The sequence below is a fragment of the Chionomys nivalis genome, chromosome 21 (assembly GCF_950005125.1).
Source record: "Chionomys nivalis chromosome 21, mChiNiv1.1, whole genome shotgun sequence".
Lineage (NCBI taxonomy): Eukaryota > Metazoa > Chordata > Mammalia > Rodentia > Cricetidae > Chionomys > Chionomys nivalis.
Window position 1 is genome coordinate 31694295 of NC_080106.1, and position 27426 is coordinate 31721720.

The 27426-nt window shown below is 40.5% G+C and overlaps 1 protein-coding gene across 1 annotated transcript in view; it reads right to left on the minus strand.

Moving 5' to 3' along the window:
• The window catches only part of Rspry1 (ring finger and SPRY domain containing 1), a 55791-nt gene that overhangs the window by 8842 nt on the left and 19523 nt on the right, over nucleotides 1–27426 (minus strand). The window contains exons 3-13 of the mRNA XM_057753734.1: nucleotides 25500–25552; nucleotides 24779–24891; nucleotides 22550–22676; nucleotides 21782–21840; nucleotides 19858–19924; nucleotides 18608–18739; nucleotides 16939–17054; nucleotides 15547–15690; nucleotides 6762–6873; nucleotides 3091–3193; nucleotides 2639–2791 (exon numbers count right to left, since the gene is read on the minus strand). Coding sequence (XP_057609717.1) covers nucleotides 2639–2791; nucleotides 3091–3193; nucleotides 6762–6873; nucleotides 15547–15690; nucleotides 16939–17054; nucleotides 18608–18739; nucleotides 19858–19924; nucleotides 21782–21840; nucleotides 22550–22676; nucleotides 24779–24891; nucleotides 25500–25552 — 1179 coding nt within the window. The remainder of the gene's footprint in view (nucleotides 1–2638; nucleotides 2792–3090; nucleotides 3194–6761; nucleotides 6874–15546; nucleotides 15691–16938; nucleotides 17055–18607; nucleotides 18740–19857; nucleotides 19925–21781; nucleotides 21841–22549; nucleotides 22677–24778; nucleotides 24892–25499; nucleotides 25553–27426) is intronic.

Genomic DNA, 27426 nt, shown 5'->3' on the forward strand with positions numbered 1-27426 from the left:
TATGACATGTAAACTCCCTGCAAGTTTAGACACCTTAGATTTGAACTCTTCCAGTACACTTCCATTCAGCATGGGCAGGAAAGCAGACAGGAGAACTGCTCTTCTCAAGTTCACTTATGGGCTTGCTATGTGCCTGTCACTAACCCAAATCATGACAATTCAGCACAGCAGTGAGCAGGAGATCAAATAAGTATCCTTAGCTAGGCATGGTGGCACACAGCTAGAATCAGCATTTGGGAAGCCTGGGCTCTAGAGCATACAGGGTGAAAAAAATAGCAACCACAAATACAAAAAGAAGTAACTGTTTCTATGGAGCCCATGCTCTAGAGTGGCAGTGGGGGAGACAACTAAAAACTATGTTAAATGCTGATGAGTAGCATGACAGAAAATAAACTGGGAAAGAGGAAAAAGAATGCTTACAGGTATGAGAGACATAGGGGTTAGAATGGCAGTCAAGGAGGGCCTCATTAAGTAAATCTTAGCAGACATGTGAGGGCATGGGGGAAATGAGCCGTGCTGTCTGAACAGTGAGTAGTGACAGAAGCTGGAATGGAAATGGGGTTACTAACAGATGATGTGGGAAGAGCACAGGAAAAGCAAGGGCTTCACTATGCGATTCTTTTACTATTTTGTATGTATTTAAATTTAGCATAATAAAGAGGTTAATAAAATACAGAGAATAAACATAAACAACAAAATTCCAGGTGGTAGTTGCAATCCTCCTATTTCAGCTTCTGTAGTAGCTCGGAGTATAGGTCTGCACCGCAAAGCCTGTGTCAAAAACTTTGTGTCATTGTCAGAGACAACAAAGTCTAGATTCAGAATGAAACTGAACTAACTTGTAACCTGTTGTTCTTATTCAAGATAGGAGAAACTCTGAGTGTTATATGAATATTCAGTTGCCAAGTTGATAAGCATAAACCGGCCATAAAAGATGACTTTCCACCCCTATTCTGGGAAGTTTAACCCTGAAGAAGCAGGGGAACTCATAGATGGATCAGCTGTGCCCTTCAGGTCAATGATGAGTCTCACTCCAGGAAAAGCAGGCAAACAAAAGACTGAGGTATGTCAGGAGGGAGGTGTCACCTCAAATTTTCACCGAGAGCAACTAAAGTTCACAATCTCTGTCGCATCAAGACAAACTGCACAGAAGCTCTAAGGGACAAAAACCTCAGATGCCTGAATACACTAAGTGGTCTTTGTGTTCTTAGAGTACTGCCAAGGCTTTGCTGCCCCTAATGAGACATGTTCTATTCACCTGAAACTGCTGGGTCACTGAGATGTGGTGTAAGGTAAAGAAAGAGGCTGCTTACAGCTATGTTGTGCTTCAAAACAGAAGCCAGGATTTCACTGCATTACAGTTACATTTATGGGTATTGCATATGGTTTAACACAAGCTATGTCCTGGCCAGTATAGTCTCCTTGACTGCTGAGAGACTATCTTATTGATATAACACGAGTAATATGAGTCCCCTGCCTCATACTGACCCAGATAGCTGCCCTGTTTAAAAAAATGATAAACTTTGGTTCACACTGTATAACAGGCTTCAATAAGCAGTAATTACCAGGAAGCAGCTGGACTATCTCCCTAGCTGAAGGAACAGACTACAATCATTTTATAAGGAAGATAAGCAGGCATTCATTCAGGAGATAAGGTCAATGTCAGTTTCTGTCAAATAAGGGCAATGTTACCTCAGACAGCTTTTTGTGTGCTCATGGCTGTAGAACAGTATTAGCATGTTTGTTATGCAGTTTACACCCCAAGAAGTGGCTTTCAATAAATCAAGTCTGTTAATAGATGTACTGATTTTCCAATATTAAGGATTTTTATACAGATATTCCAGTGAAGTTAGTTGGCATTTTTGTGTATGTGTGTGAATGTGTTCTATTTTTCTGATTTTTATTTCATTTATTTATTTTTTCTTTTTGAGACAGGCTCTCTCTTTTCTGAGACCATGGTAGCTTCAATCTCACAATGATTTTCCTACCTCTGTCTCTCCAGTGGTGAGATTAAAAGTAGGAGCCACCATACCAGTCCTTTTCTGACTTTTACATCAACATTATTTAACTCATAAAAAGAATGTGGACATGTTCCTTCTTTTTCTTTGGGCTCTATAATACTTTAAATCAGTGGTTTTCAACCTTCCTAAAGCTTCGACCCTTTAATACAGTTCATGTTGTGATGACCCTCAACTATAAAATTATTTTCAATGCTACTTCATACCTGTAATTTTGCTATTGTTATGAACTGTAATGTAAATACCTATGTTTTATGGGTGTTAGGTAACCCCTATAAAAGGATCATTTGATGCCCAGATTGAGAACTGCTGCTTTAAATAATAATGAAGCTATCATTTACAATTTGATAGTGAGAACTCTTGTGAAACCACCTGCTTTTGTCAGACAAAGCTTTTAATTTTTGTTTTCAAATAAATTTTACACTACCTTCTGGTCAGTACTTGTTTATATGTAACTTCCTAGGATCTGTTTTACTAATCTATATTTCTCAGAAATTAACCTTTTCAGTGAGATTATTTGTTCAAAGTTACTTGTTCAATGCTGAAAAAAATCTCCCATAAGCTGTTATGATTTTCCTTGAGAAGCACACAGTCTGGAAAGAGCCTGGGCAGACTCTTACCTTGGCAAAATGATCTTTTCTTCAGCTGATAGGAAGGCGTAATCATTAAAAGTGCTAAATTTCATAGATGGTGGGTATTTGAATGGTTTTGCTCCAAAATTGAACTCACATTGTTGATATGACATGAAACTAGCCGCAGCAAAGAATCCAGATCTACAAATAAAAATGAGCACAGAGGTCAACAGGATTTATAAGACCAAGTCAGGGTGAGTCAGTCATTCTGGGAGAAGGGAGCAGGACAGGCCTGTGAGCCAGGGGAAACACCTTTATCTTTCTGTATCAAACTCTTGGACACGGAGGACATATCAAATGGAGCTCTAAATAATTAAAATAAATCCATTTCTCATAATTGCTTAGATAAACGAACAAAGGTGTTCTTTTTTTTTTTTTTATTCTTGAGAAAAGTACATTCCATGAATCTACTCAATCTTTGACTGAAAAGAGCTACTTACACGGTGGATGAAAAGACTTGCTTCTCAGGAGGCAGCTGGTTGCCATTTAGAAAGAAGATCATTTGCTTTTCATTCAAGTCTAACAGAAACCCTACTGTGTCGCCTAGAAGATAAACCAAACACTGTTAGGCTCCAGATCCCTCAAGAGCCTCAATGGCCCTGTACTAAGCTGCCACATATTCAACATGCTTATCTTTGTTTGCTGTGCTTCCACTAAACCATAACAAGCAATCAACTGTGTAAGATGCATCCCAATTTCAAGAGGCTAAAATGTGAAAAAAATGTACATGCTGGGTAAGATAAAATTATGTGCTGATTTGTCTCTTGGGCAAGATTTAAAATGCCCTAGATAACAACTACAAAAATGTCTTTGTTTTGAAGCATACATTCTTTTAAAGTGAGATCTCATTTTTTGTTCTAGTTTATAATAAAATACTGAAAGCATTAAACATTATTTTATTGTTTGTTTTTGGATTTTCTGAGACAGGATCTTTGTATGCGGCCTTAGCTAGTCTCAAACTGGCTATGTAGCCCAAGATGGTCTCAAATGTGAAATCCTCCTGCTTCAGCCTCCTGAATGTTAGGATTATAGGTACATCCCACCATGATAAGCCAATCATGCTTTGTGTTCTTCTGGCCTTGAATTTGGTATGTAGCTGAGAATAATCTTTAACTTTTGACCCTACTGCCTCCATCTCATAAGTCCTGGGGATTACTGGTTATACCACTGTACCCAGATATCTCAGTGCTAGAGACTGAACCGAGGGCCTCCATTCGTGACAGACAAGCTCTCTACCACCTGAGCTACAGCGCCAGCACTAATAGTGTTATTTTTCATAACCTAGAAACTTGTTCAGGAAATGAAGCATAATAGTGGAAAATAAATACATACCAATTTTTAGTGCTAAAAAAAAAAACAAAAAAAACCTCTAGAGCTGTAGAGATGGCTCAGCAGTTAAGGGCACTGGATGTTCTTCCAAAGGACCTGAGTATGAATCACAGCACCCACATGGTAGTTCATGGCCATCTGTAACTCCAGTTCCCTTCTGACCTCCGTGGGCACGAGGAAGACATATGGTGTACAAACATACATGTATGCAAAACACCCACATACATTTATATGTTTATTTACACACATTTTTATGTATGTATATGTCCTAGTTGGTTTATATTCTGTCAACTTGACACAAACTAGGAATTTTCTGGGAAGCAGAACCTCATTAGAGAAAGCAGCCCACATTGGACTTGCCTGTAGGCAGGTCTATAGGGCATTTTCTTTAATGTAGGAGGGCCCTTTGTGAGTGGTGGTAAGGGGTGTATAGAAAAGCTACTGAGCAAACCAGTAAGCAGCATTCCTCCACGGCTTTTGCCTTAGTTCTATTTCCAGGCTCCTCAGTGGTGGACTGTATGCTGGAAGGAGAAGATGAAATAAACCCTTTCTTCCCCAAGTTGATTTTGATTTTGGCCATGGTATTCTATCATAGCAATAGAAACCCTAATTAAAATGTGTGTGTGTGTGTGTGTAGAAGGAAAAGGAGAGGGAGATGAAGAGAGGAATTAAAATTGCTTTACACTTTTTTGGTTTTCAAATTTTAAAATAATAAATGTATTCAGAAATATTTTCTTAATAAAAAAAAGACAGCTTTCAAGAAGTCAGGCACAGTGGCACACACCTTTAACCCCGGCATTTGGGAAGCAAAAGCAGGAGGACTGCTCCAGGTTCAAATGCCAGGCCAAGAAGAACTAAACAGTGAGCCCTACCTTGAAAACAAAAGTTCTGAAGACAGTGCCTCTATCAAACGCATAAGGTATACAAGCCTTCAAAAATCTAGGTGCCTAGGCTAAGCATGGTAGTGCACACTTTTAATCCCAGCACTCGGGAGGCAGAGGTAGTTGGATCTCTGTGAATTCGAGGCCAACCTGGTCCACAGAGCAAGTTCCAGGACAGCCAGGACTATGTAGAGAGACTGTCTCAAAAAACAAACAAACAAAAACCAAGACAAACCAAAAACAAAAAACCCTGAGTATCCTTCTAGTTTTTCAGATTCATTCATTCCCTTTTCCACACTATCAATTTAGTTCTATGTGAGTGGTCAAATCCCTGCTTTCTTAGCATGCTTGACATTTCAGTTTATAATGTTGATTAGTGTATGAAAATGAGAAAAGGATGCATGGAGAAAGAGGTAGGCTATTTTTCTTAACTAGCTCCAATTCTGAGAATAAATAGGCTCTGTTCCTTACTTACGTATGAAACAATTTCCTAATGACCCTACTTACAGCATAGCCTCTGACTACCAAAAACCTAATAGCCACATAATCTCTGAAAATATCCTCATGTTAGTATCACAACAATTCCAGTGTCCTTAACATATCCACAGTCCCTTTAATTCGAAATACAAACACAAAGAGGAAACTAGACATCCCAGTAATATGCGTGTGTGTGTGTGTGTATGTGTGTGTGTGTGTGTGTGTACGGGACAGCAAACATAGGGCCTCATGGTTAGTAGGCAATTGCTCTACATTGAGTTACAAACAGCACTTTCTTTACTGTAAGAGTAGGTGGCAATAGTGATTCACACCTGTAATCTAAGCACTTGGGAGGCTGAGGCCAGACCATGACAGAGTGACTTCTAGGGTTGCATGCACGGCAGAGTGAAACTATCTAAAAACTAACTGACTGTAGGGAGGGTGGGTTTTTTTTCCAGTAAGAATTACGTATCTTTTTTTTTTTTTTTGGCTTTTCGAGACAGGGTTTCTCTGTGGCTTTGGAGCCTGTCCTGGAACTAGCTCTTGTAGACCAGGCTGGTCTCGAACTCACAGAGATCCGCCTGCCTCTGCCTCCCAAGTGCTGGGATTAAAGGCGTGTGCCACCATATCTTTTTTTCTAATTTTGTATTATTTTTTAAGAGATTTTTGTTGTTGTTTTTTGTTTTTTTGAGACAGGGTTTCTCAGCTGTGGAGCCTGTCCTGGCACTCGCTCTGTAGACCAGGCTGGCCTCACATAGATTCACTTGCTTCTGCCTCCCAAGCGCTGGTATTAAAGGTGTGTGCCACCACCGCCCAGCACATGGTTGTCTCTTCACAGTAATAGAACACTGATGAAGACAGAAGTGCATGTATTTTATGTGCACACGAGTGTATGTGCCCATGGATGCTAGAAAGTATTAGATTCTCCTGGAGCTGGAGTTACAGGCAGGGTGCTGGAAACTGACCTCAGATCCTCTGGAAAAGCAGCACATGTTTCTACATGTGAGCCATTTCTACAGCTCCTAAGAATTTATTTATTTATTTATTTATTTATTTATTTATTTATATTTTCGAGACAGGGTTTCTCCGTAGCTTTTTGGTTCCTGTCCTGGAACTAGCTCTTCTAGACCAGGCTGGCCTCGAACTCACAGAGTTCAGCCTCCCTCTGCCTCCCGAGTGCTGGGATTAAAGGCGTGTGCCACCACCGCCTGGCACAGCTCCTAAGAATTTAATATTCTGAAATGCTTTTGCTTCAGAAGGGTTGCCACAACAGGTAAAGTCTATAAGGGAATACCTTTCACAGTCATGACAGTGATATTGACTCTAAGTCTCCTATGAAGATATTTAAAGCCTACCACAGTGAATGCCTGCTGAAAACTAGCTGTCCTAACCCAGGTGACAAATTCAAGGTGAAGAATGAATACCTTCCTTCCAGCACGGGTGCACATGAGGCTTACTTCTGGCATTGTACCAAATCAGCTGCCGGCAGCCATCATAGGCACAGGAATACTCATCGTCCCCAATGCCGTATCCTTCCTGAAGAGAGACAAGGCCCAGAAGATTAACAAGACTCTACCTACTCTAACATGGGGAGACCTAGTAGGTAGCATCCTAAGCTTTTCTGGATGAAGAGAAAGCCTATGGTACTTGGAAGATATCAAATTACAGAGAAGCCTAGTTCCAAGTAAACAGATACCAGTTCCACCAACACAGATCTGCCCAGTGCTTCCTTTGCTGCAGGCACTCTCACACCTGTAGTCAGGCTAGTTCTTAGACCATTCCTGAAAAAGGAAACAGCCTCCTGAAGGGTAGTCAGCTTCCTTGTAGACTAGTTCTAAGAAAAGCAAATTTTAGTTTGAATTTAAACTTACAAGATCTATAGACTTGCCACTTCCCTGTGGCCAAGCGAACTTTCCTGAATGTGGTAGATTCAAAAAATGCCCACATCCTCAGATTTTATGAATGAAAAATAATGAGTACTTAGCTCAAAACTATTTTGATAACAGTCCAATTTGAAAATTTTATAGGTTCTCAACAATCAATTTCTTTTATTACTTGCTATCTCCCCCACCTCCCCCCCAACAGGGTTTCTCTGTAGCTTTAGAGCCTGTCCTGGAACTTGCTCTGCAGACCAGGCTGGCCTCAAACTCACAGAGATCCACCTGCCTCTGCCTCCAAGTGATGGGATTAAAGGTTTGTGCCACCACTGCCAGGCTTTGCTTGTTACCTTTCAATTATTGCCCAGAATTAATATACAAGGGTGAATGGGAGCCAGGCACACCTATAAATACCAGGATTTAGGAGGCAGAGGCAGGGTTAGGAGGGTTCATGAGACCTTGTCTCAACAAACGAAAAGGGTGAGTGAGATCTTTATTTTTATTTTTATTATTATTTTAACTTTTATTGATTCTTTGTTGATTTTACATCATCCACCTGATCCTACTTATCTCCCATCCCCTTGCACCTACCCTTTGCCCTTGCAATCTCACCACTAAAAACAAAGCAAAATTTAAAAGAAAACCAAAACCAAACCAAACCAAACCAAACAAGACAAAAAGAGTACCATTGTGGCAGCTGTCATGTTCCTCTGTGAGTCACAGCTTACCCTTTAGCCCATTCATCTTCACTTGTAAGAGTTCATTGCTAATAGTCATTGGTCTGGTTCCAGGCCTCTGGCTTCTGCTAGATTACTGATAATGGGCTCTTACTGGGGCTCCTCTTGGATATCCTGCTGACTCTGATACCTACCCTCATTTTACCCCTACTGGGAGAGAAGGTCCTGCACCTCACTTGCACAAGTGTGCTGCCCAGAAGTGGTTGTGAGTGAGATCTTAATTTCAGTGCTTGCCCATAAACAAACAAACAAGAAAAATAAACAGGGACAGGGAGATGGTTCAGTGAATAAAGGCACTGGTTGTCAAGCCTGGCAACTTGAGTTTGCTCTCTGGAACCTAAAATGTGAGGAGAGAACAGTCTCCAGGAAGTTGTCCTCCAACCTTCACATGCATGCCATGAAGCATGCATACTGCTCCTGTCTAAAAAAATAAGTCAATTATAACAAGAATATTTTTTAAAAATTCATTTTTATTTGTGTATGTGTGTATATATGCATGCTTGCATGCATGTATGTATGTATGCATGCATGCATACCTGTAGAGGTCAGAAGGGGGCCTCAGATTTCCTGCATATAGTGGTTATAGGCTACCTAACATGGGTGCTAGGAACCAAACTCCAGTCCACATAAGAACAGTTTTCAAAGGGAAGAAATAATTAGAAATAGAAGTATGAAAGAAGTGGAGGAGACAGAAGCAAGTCAAACAACTGTCATCTTTAAGCACCAATGGTGAGGAACAGAGTTAAAGGGAATGAAACATGATTAAACACAAACCTTAGGTCCCGCTAGCCTGTTTGTTCTATGTGATAAAGAGTGTAGTCAGGATATAGACAGGAGAGAGTTCTGACAAACTGCCTAACTATAATATAATGAATATCTGAATTAGAATTAGTACTTGATGCACACTATGCAGAACATTGAAAAGTTAAGTAGCCCAGTGTGGTGGTGTCTTTAATCCCAGTACTCATAAAAAAAGTTAAGCTGGATACACGCTTTTAATCCCATCACTTGGGAGACAAAGGCAGGTGGTTCTTTGAGAGTTCAAGGCCAGCCTGGTCTACAGAATGAGTTCTAGGACAGGCTCCAAAGCTAGATAGAGAAACCCCCTCGAAAAACCAAAAATAAATAAATAAATAAATAAATAAATAAATAAATAAATAAATAAGTAAGTAAAAGTTAGATGAACTTGACCTAATTGTTTTGCAGAGCAGAAATTTAGCATGCTACAAGCAACAACTTGCTAACTCTTCCTGAGGTGCAACAAATCAGTAAGTAAAAATCTACACACTTAGCAAGAAAGAGGCCCGGGGAACTTAGACCTCAGCTCCAAAAACATCAACCGAAACAAAACAAACAAAACCACTAAATTTGAGTGCTGGAAACAGGCAAATGCAAACAATTTTCCACTACCTTTATTTTCTTTTTTTAAGTGCGTGTGTGTTGGTTCTCACTTTCCATCAAGTGGGTTCCAGGACTGAACTCAAATCTTTAGAACTGGCAACAAGAGCCTTTCACTGCGAGCCATCTCGCTGGCCCCATCCATCTTTACTTTCTATGACCTAGGAAGTCTTTGACAAAACATTTGATCAAGCCAACACCTGGCAAGATCCTCTGGGTGAAGCTACAGGACAAGGGGAAACTGATTCAATTTTAGTCTTAGCTTCTGCAGAGCTAAGAAGTAGATGTCTAATGAACTTACATCTTAGAGTAAGTTCTTTCATCTTAAAAACATTTCTAGTAGGATTAACATTGGTTTTCATTGGCAATGTCAGATCCCTAGGAGAATAGGGTAGCTAGCTTGATATTCTGGTATTCTTAAATTTCTTGTTTCTTAGTCATGTATATTATAGCAATAGAAGCAATTTTAAAAATGTTTATTATAGCTTATCATTGATGAAACAGTATGAATCCTTTCCACTGTAAGAGGAAAGCCTTTTTTTTCCTGATGTGAAACATCCCCAAACCTTTCTATTATTCAGCATCTTAGGAGATAGTGTCCTGATTCTTGCTCTGCAAGCAGACTAAAATTCACTAGGCTCTGGCGGGTCCTTCCCATCAGACGCCCCCCACTACCCCAGGGGGATGGGTAGGGCTTATTTGTGACAACAGTGTTGCTGCATTCTAGACAGACCAGCCTCCCCAAATACTGTTTAACTTCTTTTTCTAGATTTCAGCATTGCCCCACAGTCTATTTTCTACTATTTTAGAGTCTGGAAGCTCCCAACAGGCTTCCAAGTTATTCCTTTTTCTTTCCCCCCCTTTCTCTGAGACAGGGTTTCTCTGTGTGGCCCTGACTGTCCTGGAACTCACTCTGTAGACCAGGCTGGCCTGAAACTCAGAGATCCGCCTGCCTCTGTCTTCTGAGTGCTGGGATTACAGACGTGCGCCATCATGGTTTTTCTTCATTTTTAAATGGGAGAGTGTGTGAAAGACTTATCCTGTTGGATGCTCATAAGAAGGAAAAAGATATTTTAGATAAATCAAACTGTACTGTTAGTCCTCAAAATGCTCCATCAAAAATAACACAAAACAAGACAAATTATCCTGTAGGTGACCAAAGAACTATCCTAAAGTTTCTCATTTTAATATTCCATATCTGAGTCAATACTTTATTTGCTTGAGACTGAAACCCACGCAGAAGAGTTACAATAAAGGTGCTATAAAGACCTCAAATCTTTATAAACAGGTGTTAGCTGCACAATAATTTATTGCCATAAAACTGCAGGCTGTCTATACAAGTGAAAAGGTGAATGATCATCAGAATAATGTCATGGTAACAAAAAGCTTACATTTGAAAAAAGACTTCCTGTCTGACTTCAACAGATTTCTAACTGGGATTCTAGCTGAGTTAGTTCTTGGATCAGGAAAAATAATTGTTGCTTTAAAAAAAAAAAAGTCAAAATTGTGGCTCAGAGGTTAAAAGCATTCTTTTTCTTGCAGAGGATCTGAGTTTGGTTTCTAGCAACCATGTTGGATGACTCACAACTGACTTTAACTCTAGCTGCAGGAGATCTGATGTCTTCCTCTGGCCTCCAAATACACAAGCATGAGTGTGCATATTCACACACACACACAGAGAGAGAGAGAGAGAGAGAGAGAGAGAGAGAGAGAGAGAGAGAGAGAGAGAGAGAGAGAGAATAAATCTAAAAAGCCAAAAGCCTGTTGCAAAGTAGAGGGCAAGAAACTAAAAATTTTTAGTCTTAATTTGAGGTGTCAAGTATCTACAACTCTAGGACAGAAACAGTTTTAGCCACAAGCTTTACTGATCATTAAAAAAAAAAATAAGTGTTATTGTTGCTAGTATGACTACTAGAAAATTCCAATAGAAAAATATATAGAAAAGATATCTTTATTTTAAAATCCCTGATTTCTTTATTTCTGGCCTGCTTTATCACTTTCAAATGAGGAGACAGGACAATCCTTGCAGATTCTCCTCATTTTTAGAAAGAAAGTAAAAATCTTTTGTAAAATAGGAATTAGTCTTAGTCTTTTTCTTTTTTCTTTTATTGGCATTTTGAGACAAAGTTTCTCTATGTTACAGTCCTGGCTGTGCTAGAATTTGCTTTTTAGAGACCAGGCTGGCCTCGAACTCACAGAGATCAGACTGCCTCTGCCTCCCGAGTGCTGGGATTAAAGGTGTGCGCCACAACCGCCCGGCATTGGTCCTATTCTTTATTTCCTTTTCTCAGTTCCAGTTTTTCTCATTTTTGAAATGGAAACGGTGAAAAGAAAAACAAAAAGATACCTAAAAAAAAAAGGTGGGGGAGGTTGTAGAAATCAGATGACAAGACTAAAGACACTGACTTTTTGAGACAGGGTCTTGTTAGGCTGGGAGACTTGGACTGGCATGCCAGCTCAAAATTAGTGCTGTTATTGTTTGCTTTATCTTTCTTTCTTTGGAGCCTGTCCTGGCACTTGCTTTGTAGACAAGACTGGCCTCGAACTCACAGAGATCCACCTGCCTCTGTCTCCTAAATGCTAGGATTTAAGGCCTGGGCCACTACTGCCCACCCATTGTTTGTTTTTTCAAGACAGGGTTTCTATGTATAGCCCTGGCTGTCTTGAAACTCACTCTGTAGACTAAACTGGTCTTAAACTCAGAGATCCGCCTGTCTCTGTCAGTGCTGGGATTAATGGCATGAAGATTATTTTTCAATGTTAAAAAAGAAAGCTACTTTTAGGACATTTATTTGGAACAGGCAACCAGTATCCATATAATTGACAAACTGATGTTAGAAACTAGACAATGTGTTGGGGAATATTATTTTCAGGTATGTGACTTTTATTTATGCTGCATTTATTTAACTTTGTGAAGTTGTGTTACTGTGCCTTTCTAAAACACCTGATGGTCCTAATAAAGAGATGAATGGTTAATAGAGAGGCAGGAGCAAGGATAGGTGCGACTGGCAGGCAGAGAGAATAAATAATAGGAGGAATCTGAGAGGACAGAGAACAAGGAGAGGAGGACACCAGGGGTCAACCACCCAGCTCTACACTGCCAGCCACAAAGCAAGAAGGAAAGTAAGATATACAGAGAGAGAGAGAGAGAGAGAGAGAGAGAGAGAGAGAGAGAGAGAGAGAGAGAGAAAGGAGGCCAGAGGCATAAAGTAGTCGGGATAATTTAAGAAAAGCTGGCAAGAAACAAGCCAAGCTAAGGCAGGGCATTCATAACTAAGAATAAGCCTCCGTATGTGATTTACTTGGGAGCTGAGAGGCACTCAAAAAGTTAAAAGAGTAAAAATCATCACACAACAACAATAACATTATTTTTCAAACCTAGTAACTTTTGACTACACAGCAGCTCAAAAAAAATCCCAGGTTTTCAAATATGACAGGTTCCCAAATAAACAGCAGCAGACTGGAGTCCACATAATGCAAGAGTCCAGCTAACCCCGCCTTGCCCATTAGCCCTCTTCTTACAACTATTCTCTTTCTAGTCTAGGAGTTTTACAAAATAATCTTGGACAAAGCTGAATTGATTTCAAATAACTTTTTTCCCCTACATTTAATTCACTTTATCTTTTTGATACAAAAACTCAAGTCCTCTGAATGCAGACTCTGGTATGCATTTTCACAAGATGGTCAGTGAATTCCTGATAAGGAGGACTTGATGAGATCAGGGGTTGGTTAGCTATGAGATGGCATCAAAGGTAGCAAAGTTGCCCAGGGGGGCAGTACAGCACCTGGCTGATGTGCAGCTGTTATCAAAACAGGCTGTCAGTAGCAGCTTCTTGGGCACAGGAGCAGATAGAATGCCAGTGCCTCTGCCCCAGATGAGGCACACCAGCACAGAGCCACAGTGGCCTACCATCTTGTGTGGGATGATGTGGGGCTTGATGATCTTGTAGCATCTCCACACAAGGATAATGGAAGCTGGGCTAAGGTGATGGCCCCTTGGAGGGCAATGGTGACCTGTTTGGAGCATTTAACATCAAGACCAACATGGCCATTGTAGTCCCAACAGCAACAAAAGCCTTAAACTTGGTCCACTGACCAGCAGTGTCTGCTTCTGTCTTTCAGAACCTCATCCTTTAGGGATACACCCAGGAAAAATCAATAATCTTGGATTTCTTAGTGGGCATGGAGAATAGGCAGATCTCCTCTAGGGACTAGATGTTCATGTCCTTAACCAGGCACTGGCCCAGTCTGGTGACAGGGATCCACTCCTTGTCTTTGGCTTTACCTTCACAAGCCCTGCAGTCTTGACGATGACTCAACCTAGCTAGGCCTCCCAAGGACTGAGGACCCTTCCTGCTGCACCAGCATCACCCGTCATCCATGTTTTCTCCAAAAAGAAAGCTCATATATCATAAAATGTGACTAACAGTAGAAATTCAGCTGGGTTAGGTGTTGAAGGGTATGTCTAGTCAGGTGTGGTGGTGCAGGCCTATATCCCTGCACTTGGGAGGCTGAAGTAAGAGGAGCACCATGAGTTTCAGGTTTGGGTCATATAATGATATAGGTTACCAAGACCTTATTTCCAAAAAGAAAAGTATCCACCTGAAGGAACCATGATACTCCCACATCAGTGGTATCCCAGGCCTGCTTACTATAGAAGATTTAGACTTCCCTTTACTTCAACACTTTTTAAAACAAAAGATAAATAAATATTGAAAATAAATATGCCTATTAATTACAAGGTAAAAAAATCAAATAAGAAAAGTTAGCCAATATTTAATGCTATGGAAAGAGAATTTATACATGGTTCTCTTTTTCCTTTGAGATAGGACCCAGGACCTCCGCTCCCCGAGACAAGGTTTCTCTGCTTAACAGTTCTGGCACCCCTGGAACTCACTCTGTAGACCATGTTGGTCTTGCACTCAATAGAGATTGCCTGCCTGTACCTTCCAAGTGCTGGGATTTAAAATGTGTACCACCACCACCCAGCTAAAGATTTTTTTTGTTTTGTTTTCTCTTTCGGTTTTTTCAAAACGGTTTCTACATATATTTTGATTGTCCTGGAACTCATTCTGTAGACCAGACTGGCCTCAATTCAGAGATTCACTTGCCTCTGCCTCCTGAGTACTGGGATTAAAGGCATGCACCAACACTGCCCAGTCAAAGATTCCTTTATTTAAAGATGCATTTTTATTTTTTTATTTGAGTATGTTAGTGTGTGTGTGCAATATGTATGTGGGCACCCAAAGAGGCCAGAAAGGGTTGTTGGATCTCCTGAAGCTGGATTTACAAGTGGTTGTTAGTAGCTTCACGTGGGTACTAGGAACCAAATTCAGGTCCTCTGGGATGAGCAGAAAGCACTCTTAACTACTGAATCATCTTTCTGGCAACCTTTAAGGTTTCCAAACCAAAATTTAATCTCAAGGTAAAAATCATCCATTGCCAACCAGGCTGTGGTGGCGTATACTTTTACAACTAGGACTCAGAAGGCAGAGGCAGGTGGATTTCTGAGTTTAAGGTCAGCAAGTTCCAGGACAGTCAGGGCTATACAGGGAAACACCATCTCAAAAATAACAAAAAACAGCCGGGCGGTGGTGGCGCACGCCTTTAATCCCAGCACTCGGGAGGCAGAGGCAGGCGGATCTCTGTGAGTTCGAGGCCAGTCTGGTCTACAAGAGCTAGTTCCAGGACAGGAACCAAAAGCTACAGAGAAACCCTGTCTCAAAAAATCAAAAAAAAAAAAAAAAAATCAAAAAAAAAAAAAAAAAAAAAAGGAATAATAGATGTCCCCTGTTACAGTTCGATAACTGGGCCCCAAATATGGCTGGGACTACAGGAGAGCCATAAAGACATTTCTAGTCGAGTGGTGGTGGCACACACCTTTAATTCTAGCACTCGGGAGAAAGAGGCAAGCTGGTCTCTGTGAGTTCGAGGCTAGCCTGGTCTACAAAACGAGTTCCAGGCTGTTACACAGAGAAACCCTGTCTTGAAAAACAGAAACAAAAACAAGCAAAAGAAAAGGAAAAGCCCAGAGGCTGAGAGGTATCTCCACTTGTTTCTACATCAGCACAGGAAGCCTCTGTTAGGAGTCTGGCACCACCTAGCTATTGAGCAAACCTGTCTGAAGATAAACACATCCACCTGTCCACTGGAAAAGCAAGCTGCCGCTGTTTCATTTGCATTCCCCTGGTACTCACGTGGTTGAGAAACTTGCTGTCCCGAGTAGCCCAGCCAATCTGCATGACACCAGAAGTGATCACTGTTACTTCGTAGTACCACACCCCAGTGTCCACACAAAAAGTGCAGCGGACACTCTCAAAGGAAGAGGCATCACAGCGAGCCTGGCAGAACCAAGGAGTACAAATCAATCCATCAGTAACTGGAAGACGGGACAGAGTTTTCCTTATCAACACTCCACTGTCCATCTTCAGTAATTTTATTTATTTATTTATTTATTTTTGGTTTTTCGAGAAAGGGTTTCTCTGTGGTTTTGGAGCCTGTCCTGGAACTAGCTCTTGTAGACCAGGCTGGTCTTGAACTCACAGAGATCTGCCTGCCTCTGCCTCCTGAGTGCTGGGATTATAGGCGTGCGCCACCACCGCCCGGCCATCTTCAGTAATTTTAAAAAGCATCAAACTGAGTGACTTCTGGGGTTTAAAAGATAGCTGCAGCTGCAAGTAGTTAAAGCTACTGCTTTTGTTTTTCAGTACTTAGAGAGCTTGCTTTAGGATCAGCATCTTTATAAATGCAAACATTGTCTTCATCAGATGAAGAAGGAGAAAGGTAAAGACAGGGTATCTACATAGAATTCAAAGACAAAATGACAGAAGGGATTTGGCAACCACTGTTCAACTTGTACTTCAATTCTGAAATGCCTCGTCCTTGGTACTTTCCTGTATATAAGCAGCTCTTCTATCACCTGCAGTATAAAATTGGCAATATTCAACACAAGAAAGGGAAGCACCAGGTCTAGCACAATTGGCTATGTGGGCATTTGCAGAAGGAGAGGCTTCTTTGGGAAACATCTGTCTTCATACTTTTAGTTGAATAAAATGACAAAGATTAAAAACAGATATAGAGCTAAGATGGCTCAGCAGTTAAGATCACTGACCATGTGAGTCCTAGCACCCACATGGTGGCTCACAAACTTCTGTAAATCCAGATCCAAGGGATCCGATGACTTCTGGCCTCCACAGGCACCAGGCAGGGAAATAGTACATAGACATATATGCAGGCAAAATATCCATATACATAAGGATAAAATATTTTGAAGTGTTTAAAAACATATTTAGCTAGGGTTGTAACTCAGTAGTAGAACACTTACTTAGGAATTGAGTCCCACAAACAAACAATTCAGACATATGTGAACCAGTCAACAAGCACTGTAGTGCTACAATGGATGCAGCTCTGTGGGCTGTAACTGAGTGAGCGGCATCCCGAAGCAATCTCTATCCCTACCACTTCTACCTCTAGCCACCCTTCAGATAGAAGAAAAGCCTCTACCTGTTCTGTTAACCACTGTTCTGAAGCATGGCATAAAACATGGGGAAAAGTAGTTTTGGCCCTCACAAGGCCTGTGAAAGCGTTACCTCCAAGCCGTGAGGTGAGATCTTCAAGTACTCGCTGACGTCATTGCTGTTCAGCATGGCCCTAATGTTTCTCAAGTCCACTTTCTCGTAGGTTAGCTGTCTACCTTCTTTTAAAACTGCAAAAGAAAAGGTGGTCATGTTTCCTAGGGCAGTCTGTAATGGTTTGGAAGAAAGGGAAAACTGTCATCTCTAGTTGTCAAAGAGTGGAGAACTGGTCGGACCTAGCATCTTAGCTGTGCTGTTACATGAACTAATTAGCAAAGGCCAGAAAAGGCAGCACTGCAAGCGTGGTGTTTCCAGTCTCTGTACCTATAGAGTGCATGAAACAAAATCCAAATAACAGGTCTCACTGTGTAGCCCTGAATGGCCTAGAACTTATAAACTGACAGAGATCTACCTGTCTCTATCTCCCAAGTACAGGATTAAGTGTGTAATGCTTGGGATAGTGACTTTTCGTTTTGTTTAGTTCTGTTTTTTAGAGGCAGCGTCTAATCTGGCTCAGGTTGGGTTTAAATTCACGATGTAGCTGAGGATGACTTTGGACTCATTTCTCCTGCCTTTGCCTCTCAAATGCTAAAATTATAGCTATACAATCATTCCCATCTTCCAAATTGCATTTACTCAGAATTACCTTTAACTAGCACTTCATAGACTATACTCCATGTTAGAGCAAGAATTAGAGGTTATGTGTTTAACTGTACATTAGTACAGTGCTAGCAATAGAGACAGGTAATGGTGCAGCAATTTGGTTTGTATTCTAGTAGCCTTTGGAGGAGAAAAAGTTAAAAAGAAACTGCCACTGTGAAAGAAAGAATTAATTTGGGTTTGAGGAGACCACCTGAGATAAGGAGAAGAGTACAAAGAAGGTAAAAGGGCTGGGGCTATTGCTCGGTGGCAGAATGCTTTCCTAGCATGAATAGGTTCTAGAACCCATGCTTAGCACTGAAAATTAAATTCTGTCTTTTTGTTTCCTGGCCTCCCTGACTGGGCTGTTCTTCCCACCTTCCTGCCATGGTAAACTGAAATCTCTGAAACTATGAACCAAAATAAGTAATTCTTCCCATTAGGTTGTTCATGTCACATACTCCATCACACGACAATAAAACACACACATGCACATATATACAAGGAAAGACACAGAAGAAAGTACAAGTGTGAACAGGCCCAGAGGTGGAGTTAGCTGGACCTAGTTGGTGGGCAGTGAGGAAAGTGTGTGTTGGCAAGTTCTTAGACAGAGCTACATAATTAAGGCATCTGATTCAGCTGCTGTCAGTAAAGGTCTGTGACCCAGAGAATGTTCAATGAGAAGCCTTCCACTTAACTCTCATCTGAAAGGTGCCTAGGATACTTTTCTATTAGAGTATATCCAACCTGCAATAGAGACGCTTATTAAGAACTCCCACTCATTACAGCAAAAGGAAGGCTACTGATCCTACTGAAGACAGGGGTTTAGAAACGTAAACAAATTTTGACTGGTGAGATGGCCCAGCAAGTACAGGCAGTTGCCTGATGACATGGAACCCACATGGTGGAAAAAGAGAACCAACTCCTGAAATTTATCCTTTAACCGCTACATTTGTGCACATCCACCCCCAACGCAACATAAATAAAATGAAAATATCAACATATGGAAACAGAAACATTTTAATAAAGGACAACCCCCACTCACAGAGATTGTCTAAGCTCCACTGGGCACAGAAGCCAACCTGACGTTTCAGGTAATCAGGATCATCAGCCCACAACTCCAAGGTGACCAGTCGGTCACTAATACTGGATTCAGAGATAGTCAATTTATTTTCACCTGTTTAGAAGGATGAGATCTTTAAATAACAATGGCAGAGGAGGAGGATATACTGGGCAGATTAGTGGTGGTAAGGAATGAGGGGAGACAATACAGAATTTGGAGACTAAAACAGTTTTCATTAACGCTTCCCTCTAGGGATGACACAAACAAAAAGCTGTGGCTACTTTCTCCATTTTCATCACTCTTTTAAAATATTTATTATTATTATTTTGGTTCTTTGAAATAGGGTCTCTCTATGTAGCTCTGGTTGTCCTGGAACTCCCTATGTAGACAAGGCTGGCCTCTAATGGAGAGTCGCCTACCTCTGTGCCCTAAGTGCTGTGATTAAAGGCATGTACCATAACACACAGTTTAAGGTTTACTTTTTATTTATGTATATCCATAAGAGTCTGTGAATGTGTATGTCATGTGTTTCTGAGTGCCTGTAGAGATCAGAAAAGGGTTTCAGATTCCCTGGAGTGGAGCTACAGGTGGCTGTGAGCTGCCCAACAATGTTGGTGCTGGGAACCAAACTCCAATCCTCTGGCAAAGCATCAAGTGCTCTTAATTGCTGAACCATCTCTCCAGTCTCATCATGCCACTGCAATTATGCCTTTAAATTCTCTGTGTGTGGTTTATGTATGTGTTTGTCTGTGTGAATATACGCACACGTGTGAGGCATGCATGGAAGCCAGAGGAGCGAGAGCATCGGTGTCCTCGTCTGCGTGCTCCACCGTTTCTTTTGAGGCAGGATCACTCCTTGAATTGGGGGCTTGAATTTTTGTGACTGGGCTGGAAGCCAGCAAGCCTCAGCAATTGTTTTGTCTTTGTTCACCCCAGAGGTATGCATGAGGTGCCAGGTTTGTTAATGAGCACTGGGATCCAAACTCAGGTCTTCATGACTGCAAAGCAAACGCTCTTAACTGTTGCAGCATCTTGCCATCTCCTTATCACTGAAGTTTTAGCTATAAAATTATAGTCACCATGTTTAGAATCTTAGCTGAGAAAAATCTTTGTTTTTGATATACTTTGATGGTTTTCTAACCAGAATATATGTACATTTGATGGAGTTTAAAGTGTAGGCTCATTTTTTACAACCAACAAAGATCGTTACTGCAAGAAGTCACTATACCTACTTGTCTGGGCAAACTTTTCCAGTGCAATCAATGCAAAAAGCATGACTGTAGGGTGGGAGTGTAGCTTCTGAAAGACAACAAAAGATAAAAACAAAAGTCACCCCTGCAGAGGCAGTAAGGCATCAACTTCATATTCTTCCTTAATACAGGCCAGATTATATATTTGGAAAAGCAGAAAAGTCTCCCTTATTCAAACTTTCAATTGTCCACTTGGCTAATGGAGACTAAGATAGAATCTCTTAATCTATCTTTCAAAAATCATTGGGTTAATTTATAGATATGGACATTTCAGCAGTATCTTATTAAATGCATTATGCTATTAGACTTAGTAACATTTGCACTATGGCTTTGTTAACTAAAATAATGTTCATACTTACACTTATTAAAATAAGCCAAAAAGAAAAGCAGAATTATAGCTAAAAATGACCTTTAGGAACCACAAAGAAATACCAGTTCTAGAACTATAAATAATGATATTATCAATTAACATCTTAAGTTTTTTATGTGAGACAGGGTCTTTTATGTAGCCCTGGTTGTCCTGGAACTTGCTCTGTAGACCAGGCTGGCCTGAAACTCACGGAGATCCCCCTGCCTCTGTCCCCTAGTGCTAGTATTAAAGGCATGCAGCACCACACCTGGCAGTATCTTAGTTTTAATCTAGTTCCTGCAGGGAATTCTACAGTTGCTGCTACTGACAGGAGAGATAAGAAGTGTACTTAACTTATATTTGAATTTACATCACCCACCTAAAGAGAGGCCTACATAGCCAGTTTAGCATGGTTTACAGAAGCTCTGTTCTCCCTGCTATAAAGCCTCTTAAGCATCTTTATCCTTGCCACTTCCTTAACTCTCTTGCCTGTTTTTTCCAGTCCCAAATCTTCCAATTCACATCCTCCTCCCTCTGAACACTGTCTTCTCTGATCAGATAACTCTGTCACTTGGCTTCTGCCATGCTGCTTTAGCCTGGAAACTCACTGTGAATTCCTAATCTTAACCTTCTCATGAGCTAGCTAAGCCCCACCACATCAGGAAGTCTGTCTTCCACGATTACTACAGGCCCCTTGTCACCCTATCACCCCACCCACCCATCCCTTCACCTTCTCAGAACTCTTACATCACTCAGTCTGGAGGAAGTAATTTTGCCCTCCATCATATCCTGTCATAAAGTGTAATTTAACTGCTGTCTGAATGGTTCTATTTCTTTACATTAGAGTGAGCTTTGTGAAGGAAAATGACCCTCCTACTACTTTGGTACCTACCAGTGCTCACTCAGAGCTGTATAAGGGTTATTTTAATCACTTAATTTGTAGGCACCAACAAATGAATTCTTTTAGGATAGAGATTTTTAAAAAGACCAAGGCTCACCAGGCTTGCAAAAATAACTTAGAAACACAGGATAGTCAATACCACAGTCAAGAGTTATGAGCAATAGGGAGACAGAGCTTCAACAAACCACCAGCTTCATGGGTGATACGTTCATCATTCCATCAATGGCATTTTAACTGTAAAGGGAAGGGTGGGCAGGACTAGAGATTGTTATACACTGGTAACCAGGCCTGCTGTTGGAATGCCATGTAATTCTGTTTCCACTGTGTGTGGGGAGGTGTGGTGGACTGGTGGGGTGGTATTCTCCATTACTATTGTGTAGACTGTAAGAACCACAAGAAGTCCTAGCAGCTATCTAATGACTAAATTTAAAACTAGACCAATTCAATTATTATTTGCTTGTAATAAATTCCCACCTCTTTCTCTCTCTCTCTCCTTTCTGTCTCTAATCATAGGAGGTGATAAACAAACACCCAGGGAACACGCGTACATAAAATTTATAACTCACCCTATCCTCTGCACCAGGAACTATGCTGGTGATTTCAGAAAAACAGACAATTTGTATGATGAGAATAATCATCTTTGATGTCTTACTTACCAGACACTGTAACAAATATTCCAGTATTCCTGGGCTAAGTAAACCTATGCTTGCAGGACCTAGACAAACACAGCAAACACTGGATATAATTAAAAGTGCCATGCTATTTTAAACCAGTAACTAATAACAAAATTATTTTGCTTCAGTTCTGTTCTCTGATGCACACTCCTCAGGCCTCCTCTCTCAGGCTATTCCTACTCCACCCCCATTTCACAGCTTAGCAACTGAGTCCACCAAAAAGAGAGCCATGATATTCTAGACCAGCACCCACGTGTTCTGATTTTCAATCCATTATTTCTTCCAACATATATAAAGTAACTGGCTGAGATATTCTCATGCAATTTGCTGTTAATATTCCTAAAATGGGTAATATTCATTACTATAAATGTATATAATATTTATTTGTTATACTATATTTTGCCTTTTCCCTGTCTTAAGCAAAAAATGACAAATTTATCTTAAATTTCTCTGAAAAAATAAAGCTAAATTAGGTTACATTTAACTGTTTTTTGAGTAATTTTCTTCCTTTTATTTCATTTCTGTTCATTCCTTTTTTTGTTTTTTGTTTAAGGTCTCCCAGAGGTCTGGTTAGCCTAACTACACAGGGGAGGCTGGAGCTGTCAGCCCTTTGTCTCACAGTGCTATGGTTACAGATGTGAGCCACCACACTCAGCTTCCTTCTGCTACAACAGACGGCCCAAAGGTCTGCAGCACAGGTGTCTCAATGTCAAGCAAGTAAGGCTCTTGGGTGGCGTGTGCTAGAGTTACCTGCTAGTTTCTCAGCCAAGCAGCCAAGGACTGCAGATGTGTTCCTATGTTTGGCAGGGTGGCCTGAGTCCTGGCATGCTACTTCTCCATTTAAATTGAGAATTTCAGTCAATTTCTGGAGTGCATCCTATAAAAAAGTTACAAATAGATTTGATGAATATATACTCTGTACGTTATTGTCCCATGGGAATTCCTAGAAACAAAACCATAAAAAGGTATTCAATGAACTTGGAATGATCACATAAAATCATAAAATTACTCCAATGGTATCATTATTGATGGGAAATATCTGATCAACCTTAAGTTTTCTCAATGCCATATTTCATTTTATCCAAAATGTAGCAGTTATGGACAGTACATGTTTTATACTTTTGTTTTTTGAGATGGAGTCTTGGTATATACAGTCATACATATAGCTATATATATCAAGGCTATCCTGAAACTCACTATAGCCCAGAATGGTCTTGAACTTGTGGTAATCTTCCTGCCTCAACTTCCCGAGTGCTGGAATTACAGATATGAATTACCACATCCACTTTACAATATACATACTCTTGAATCATTAACCAGACTAAACCCATTTAAATGTTTATATGATTAATTACAGTAACTTGGTCATGGTGGAACAAACATAAAATCTTGGGACTCTGGAGGCTGAGGCATGAAAATTGTGGCATCAAGGCTAAACTGGGCTACCCAAGACCGGCCTATGTTACAGAGCAAGACACTGTCTCAAAAAGAAACCAAACACACATAGGAAGACCCTGACTTAAAACAACAAATCCAAAAACATAAAACCAAAAATAATTATGACCTAGTGATGTTTAAATAAAAAGTCACCTTTTCCCCCAAGACAAGGGCTCACAGTAGTCTAGCCCAGGCTGGCCTGTAAGTCCCAATATAGTCCAGGCTAGCCTTGAGGTCATGTAATCCCTATGCCAGCTTTCCAAATGCTGAGATTACAGGCATGAGCCACCTCACTCTGTGTAGCTTTGGAGCCTGTCCTAGAATTTGCTCTGCAGACCAGGCTGATCTCGAACTCAGAAATCCACCTACTTCTGCCTCCTGAATGCTGGGATTAAAGGCGTGTGCCACCACTGCCAGGCTGGGGTACTTATTTTTTAAAGAGTGGGTCTCATGTAGTCCAAGCCGTCCTTAAACCTGCTGTGTAACCAAGGCATCAAGGCTTTCCTTGGACTCCTAAATTCCTACTTCTACCTGCTGAATGCTAAAATTATAGGGATGTACTACAATGCTTGGGTTTACAAAAAGCTCTATCAGGCAAGAACAAATCCCACCAACTTTTTCCCCCTACCAACTTTTTTTTTTTTGGATTTTTTTCGAAGCAGGGTTTCTCCGTAGCTTTTTTGGTTCCTGTCCTGGAACTAGCTCTTGTAGACCAGGCTGGCCTTGAACTCACAGAGATCCGCCTGCCTCTGCCTCCCAAGTGCTGGGATTAAAGGCATGCGCCACCACCGCCCAGCACCCCTACCAACTTTTGAGGCAAATTAAAAATGGAAAATTTAGCATAGGCAATGACCAACCTGACAATGACTAGGCTAAAGACATTCCTTTTCATGTTTTCCTACTCAAGTGTCTGAGGCTTCAACACACAAAAAAAAAATATATCAGAATCCAAATTTTTAAAAGTATGCATGGGCATGGTGGTGCATGCCTTTAATCTCAGCACGCAGGCAAATTTCTAAGTTTGAGGCCAGTCTGGTCTACATAGTGAGTTTTAGGCCTGTAAAGGCTACATAATACCCTGTCTCAAATAAAACAAAACGTGTGCATGGAGGCAGTCTGTAGAAGGTAAAGGCCAAAGCAATGAAAATTTAAGATTTGTGTCCTAGTTAGATTATGAGCCAGGTTATGCAAACCTTTAATGTGCTTAAGTAAGACTCAGAAGAGCTTTTGGTACTGTACTTTTTCTCTTAATAGAAAATCTTGGTTATGAGGAAGATTTTCAGAGGCACATAAAATCAGCTCATTTTCTTCCAGTTTTCAGACTGTCCTTGCAGACACAAATCTTTCTACTTTAAACATTAAAAAAAATGCTGAACTAAAACTACTGAAAGAGGATACAGCACTTCATTAATAATAAGACTTCTTACTCCTACCCAGTAATATAGACCTTAAGTATATAAAGTCTATCAAATGCTTCTGTGATTATTCATGTTGTGTACAGATGGCACAGATGACAATTCCATGAAGATTAGTTTAACTTACTTTAGTGGGCAATGGACATTCGTCTAGTAACAAGGTTATAACAGCTGGTCCCAATGGATCTTCCAATGGAATAACTCTAATTAAAGACTGGACAACATCCAACCATCCTTCATCTAAGGGCAAACCAAGAAGATTATATAAAGGAGTCACTATTTTGGAAACATGAGCACATACAAAAGGACTTCACATCAACAAAGCAATGTTTTTGGCCTTTATGCAGTGGCTTTAAGAAGCCAGAAGCTGATCTGGGTACTATCATAAATCCCTAGTTGCCATGATGGAGCCAAAACCCTGTTACAGGTATCTTGTGACTCAAGGGCATTTTTAATTGGAGAAAAATTAAGCTATGGCCTTGATTCTCAGATTATGATTAAAATAGTTTTAAGCGACTCACTTGTTGAACAGGACTGAACTATGTAAACTCAGCACTTGGCTCTATTTTAGAATAATACTTAGGATACTGAAAGACAAACAATAGGACAAATACAAAGATCCACCAATAAATTTTTAAATCTCAATCAAATGAGATACAGTCATCACCGAGACGAGTAGCTCAATATTGAGGATGCAATGTATGGTCCTTTTACAGGAGACTTCTATACACCCAGAACCTTTTCTATGTTACATATGGCATTTTTACAATCTTTTATCTTTAAAAAGGTAGTCATACATTTTACAATATTTTTAATAGGAAGCATTAAAAATAAAAACTTTAAAATACCTGTTTCTGCCATTTCATGTAATGTAATCATTGAGTAGGGAGGTTCCTGATCACTGAAAAACAAATATTCCAGACATTAGACTTGAATTTAATTCCAAATAAAATTCAAACTGGAAGTATGGGGCCAAAACAGAGACAAGAAATCAGCATGAATGGATGTTAGGCAAGAGACGGAAGAGACGACTGTAAAAACAAATGTAGGCCATAGGTGCTTGCTTCCAGTCATGGGATAGCGCCCAAGAAAAAGGAGCAGGTAGGGACACACAACCCCACTATGTAACCTGAGGGAAAAGCAGATCAAATACTAACACTAGGGACAAGAGTTCTCAGCTTTATTTCTCAAGGCCCAGTGCCAGCTGACACATGCCAGAAAGGTCATCAGCATCTTCCTCACACTTACCTTGAACAGCTGTTAGGATGGGAGGTGGTAATTCCACTGAGGACTTGGGAATCAAGGGCCTACAGATATATTGCACTTACAAGACTTATTCTAAAAAAAAATCAGTTTGTTTAAACTTCATAAAATGTTAACAGACGAATCCAAAGAAGAAAGCAAGAGGAATTATTTAATAACGTAGACAGCTCTCTAAAATGGGATTAAATGTCTCAATGGGTTTTCACACTGTCATCCCAGGCGTTCTAGAGAGGTGTTTTAGGGGAGCATCAGTGTTGAAACATTTTCCACCAAACAATGATAATTCAAATTGCTTAAGGACTCACCTTTTGTTTATAAGTTTTGGATTTCTGGGTTTTTTGTGTGGGTGTATGTGCAGATATGTGTTTGTGTGTGCGTGCACGTGTGAAGGCAGAGATTGATGTCATGCTCCATCACTCTCTACCTTACTTTTTGAGACAGTGTCTCTCAGTGAACCTGAAGCTCACCATTTCAGCTAGACTGATGGCCAGTGAGCACCCCTGCGATCCACCTGTCTCCACTCTGCCAGGGCTATAGATGCACCCAGCTTTTACCCAGGTGCTGGGGATCCAGAACTCAGGGTGCTCAGCTTGCTAGGTAATGGTCCTCATGCTGTGCAGCAAGCAGTTTACTCACTGAGCCATCTCGTCAGCCCTGGGTTTCTGTTTCCTACTATGGAAAAAACAAGCAAACAAACATAAAAACTATTGTCTTCAGTCATTTAATCCTCAAAACAACTTTGAGATAAGGAGATTACTACATTTATCTCAGATGTTCATTAGGTGCTTGTTACTTGGCAAACCTGTGTCTTTTCACAAGACGGGTTAATTATTATTTAAAAGGTGTTTGAGGGCCAGTGAGATGACTCAGAAGGTGAAGGTGTCTGCTGAGCAAACCTGATGACCTGGGTTCTACCCCCAACCTTACAGAAGGAGACTCCCAAAAGTTATCCTCTGTCTTCCACATATACACCATACCCCAGGAGCACCCATGCCCCCCACCACGAACACAAATAAATGTTTTAGGTGGGGCACAGTAGTACATGCCTGTAATCTCAGTACTCAGGAGGTTGAGATAGGAGTTCTTGTCTCAAAAGAAAAAAAAAAACACTTAAAAATATAACTATTGCACATATTCCCAAAGTACAACATATCAATAATAAAGTCAAATATGCACATACCTAACATCTTTAGAGAAAGTTACATAGGTCTACACATAAATGTATATTTTTGCAATTTATCACAGGGTATTTGCAATAAGAATTTTGTATTAAAGATAAGAGAAAAAAAAGAATTTTGTATTTGCCTAAGTAACTATTACCATATGAAAATACATGACAAAATATGGTACTTATTTTGTCAGTTGGGTAGTGGTGGCGCATGCCTTTAATCTCCTCAGCACTTGGAAGACAGAGGCAGGTAGATCTCTGTGAGTTCAAGGACAGCCTGATTTACTTAGAGAGTTCCAGGACAGCCAGGGCTACAAAGAGAAACCCTGTCTCTAAAAACAAAA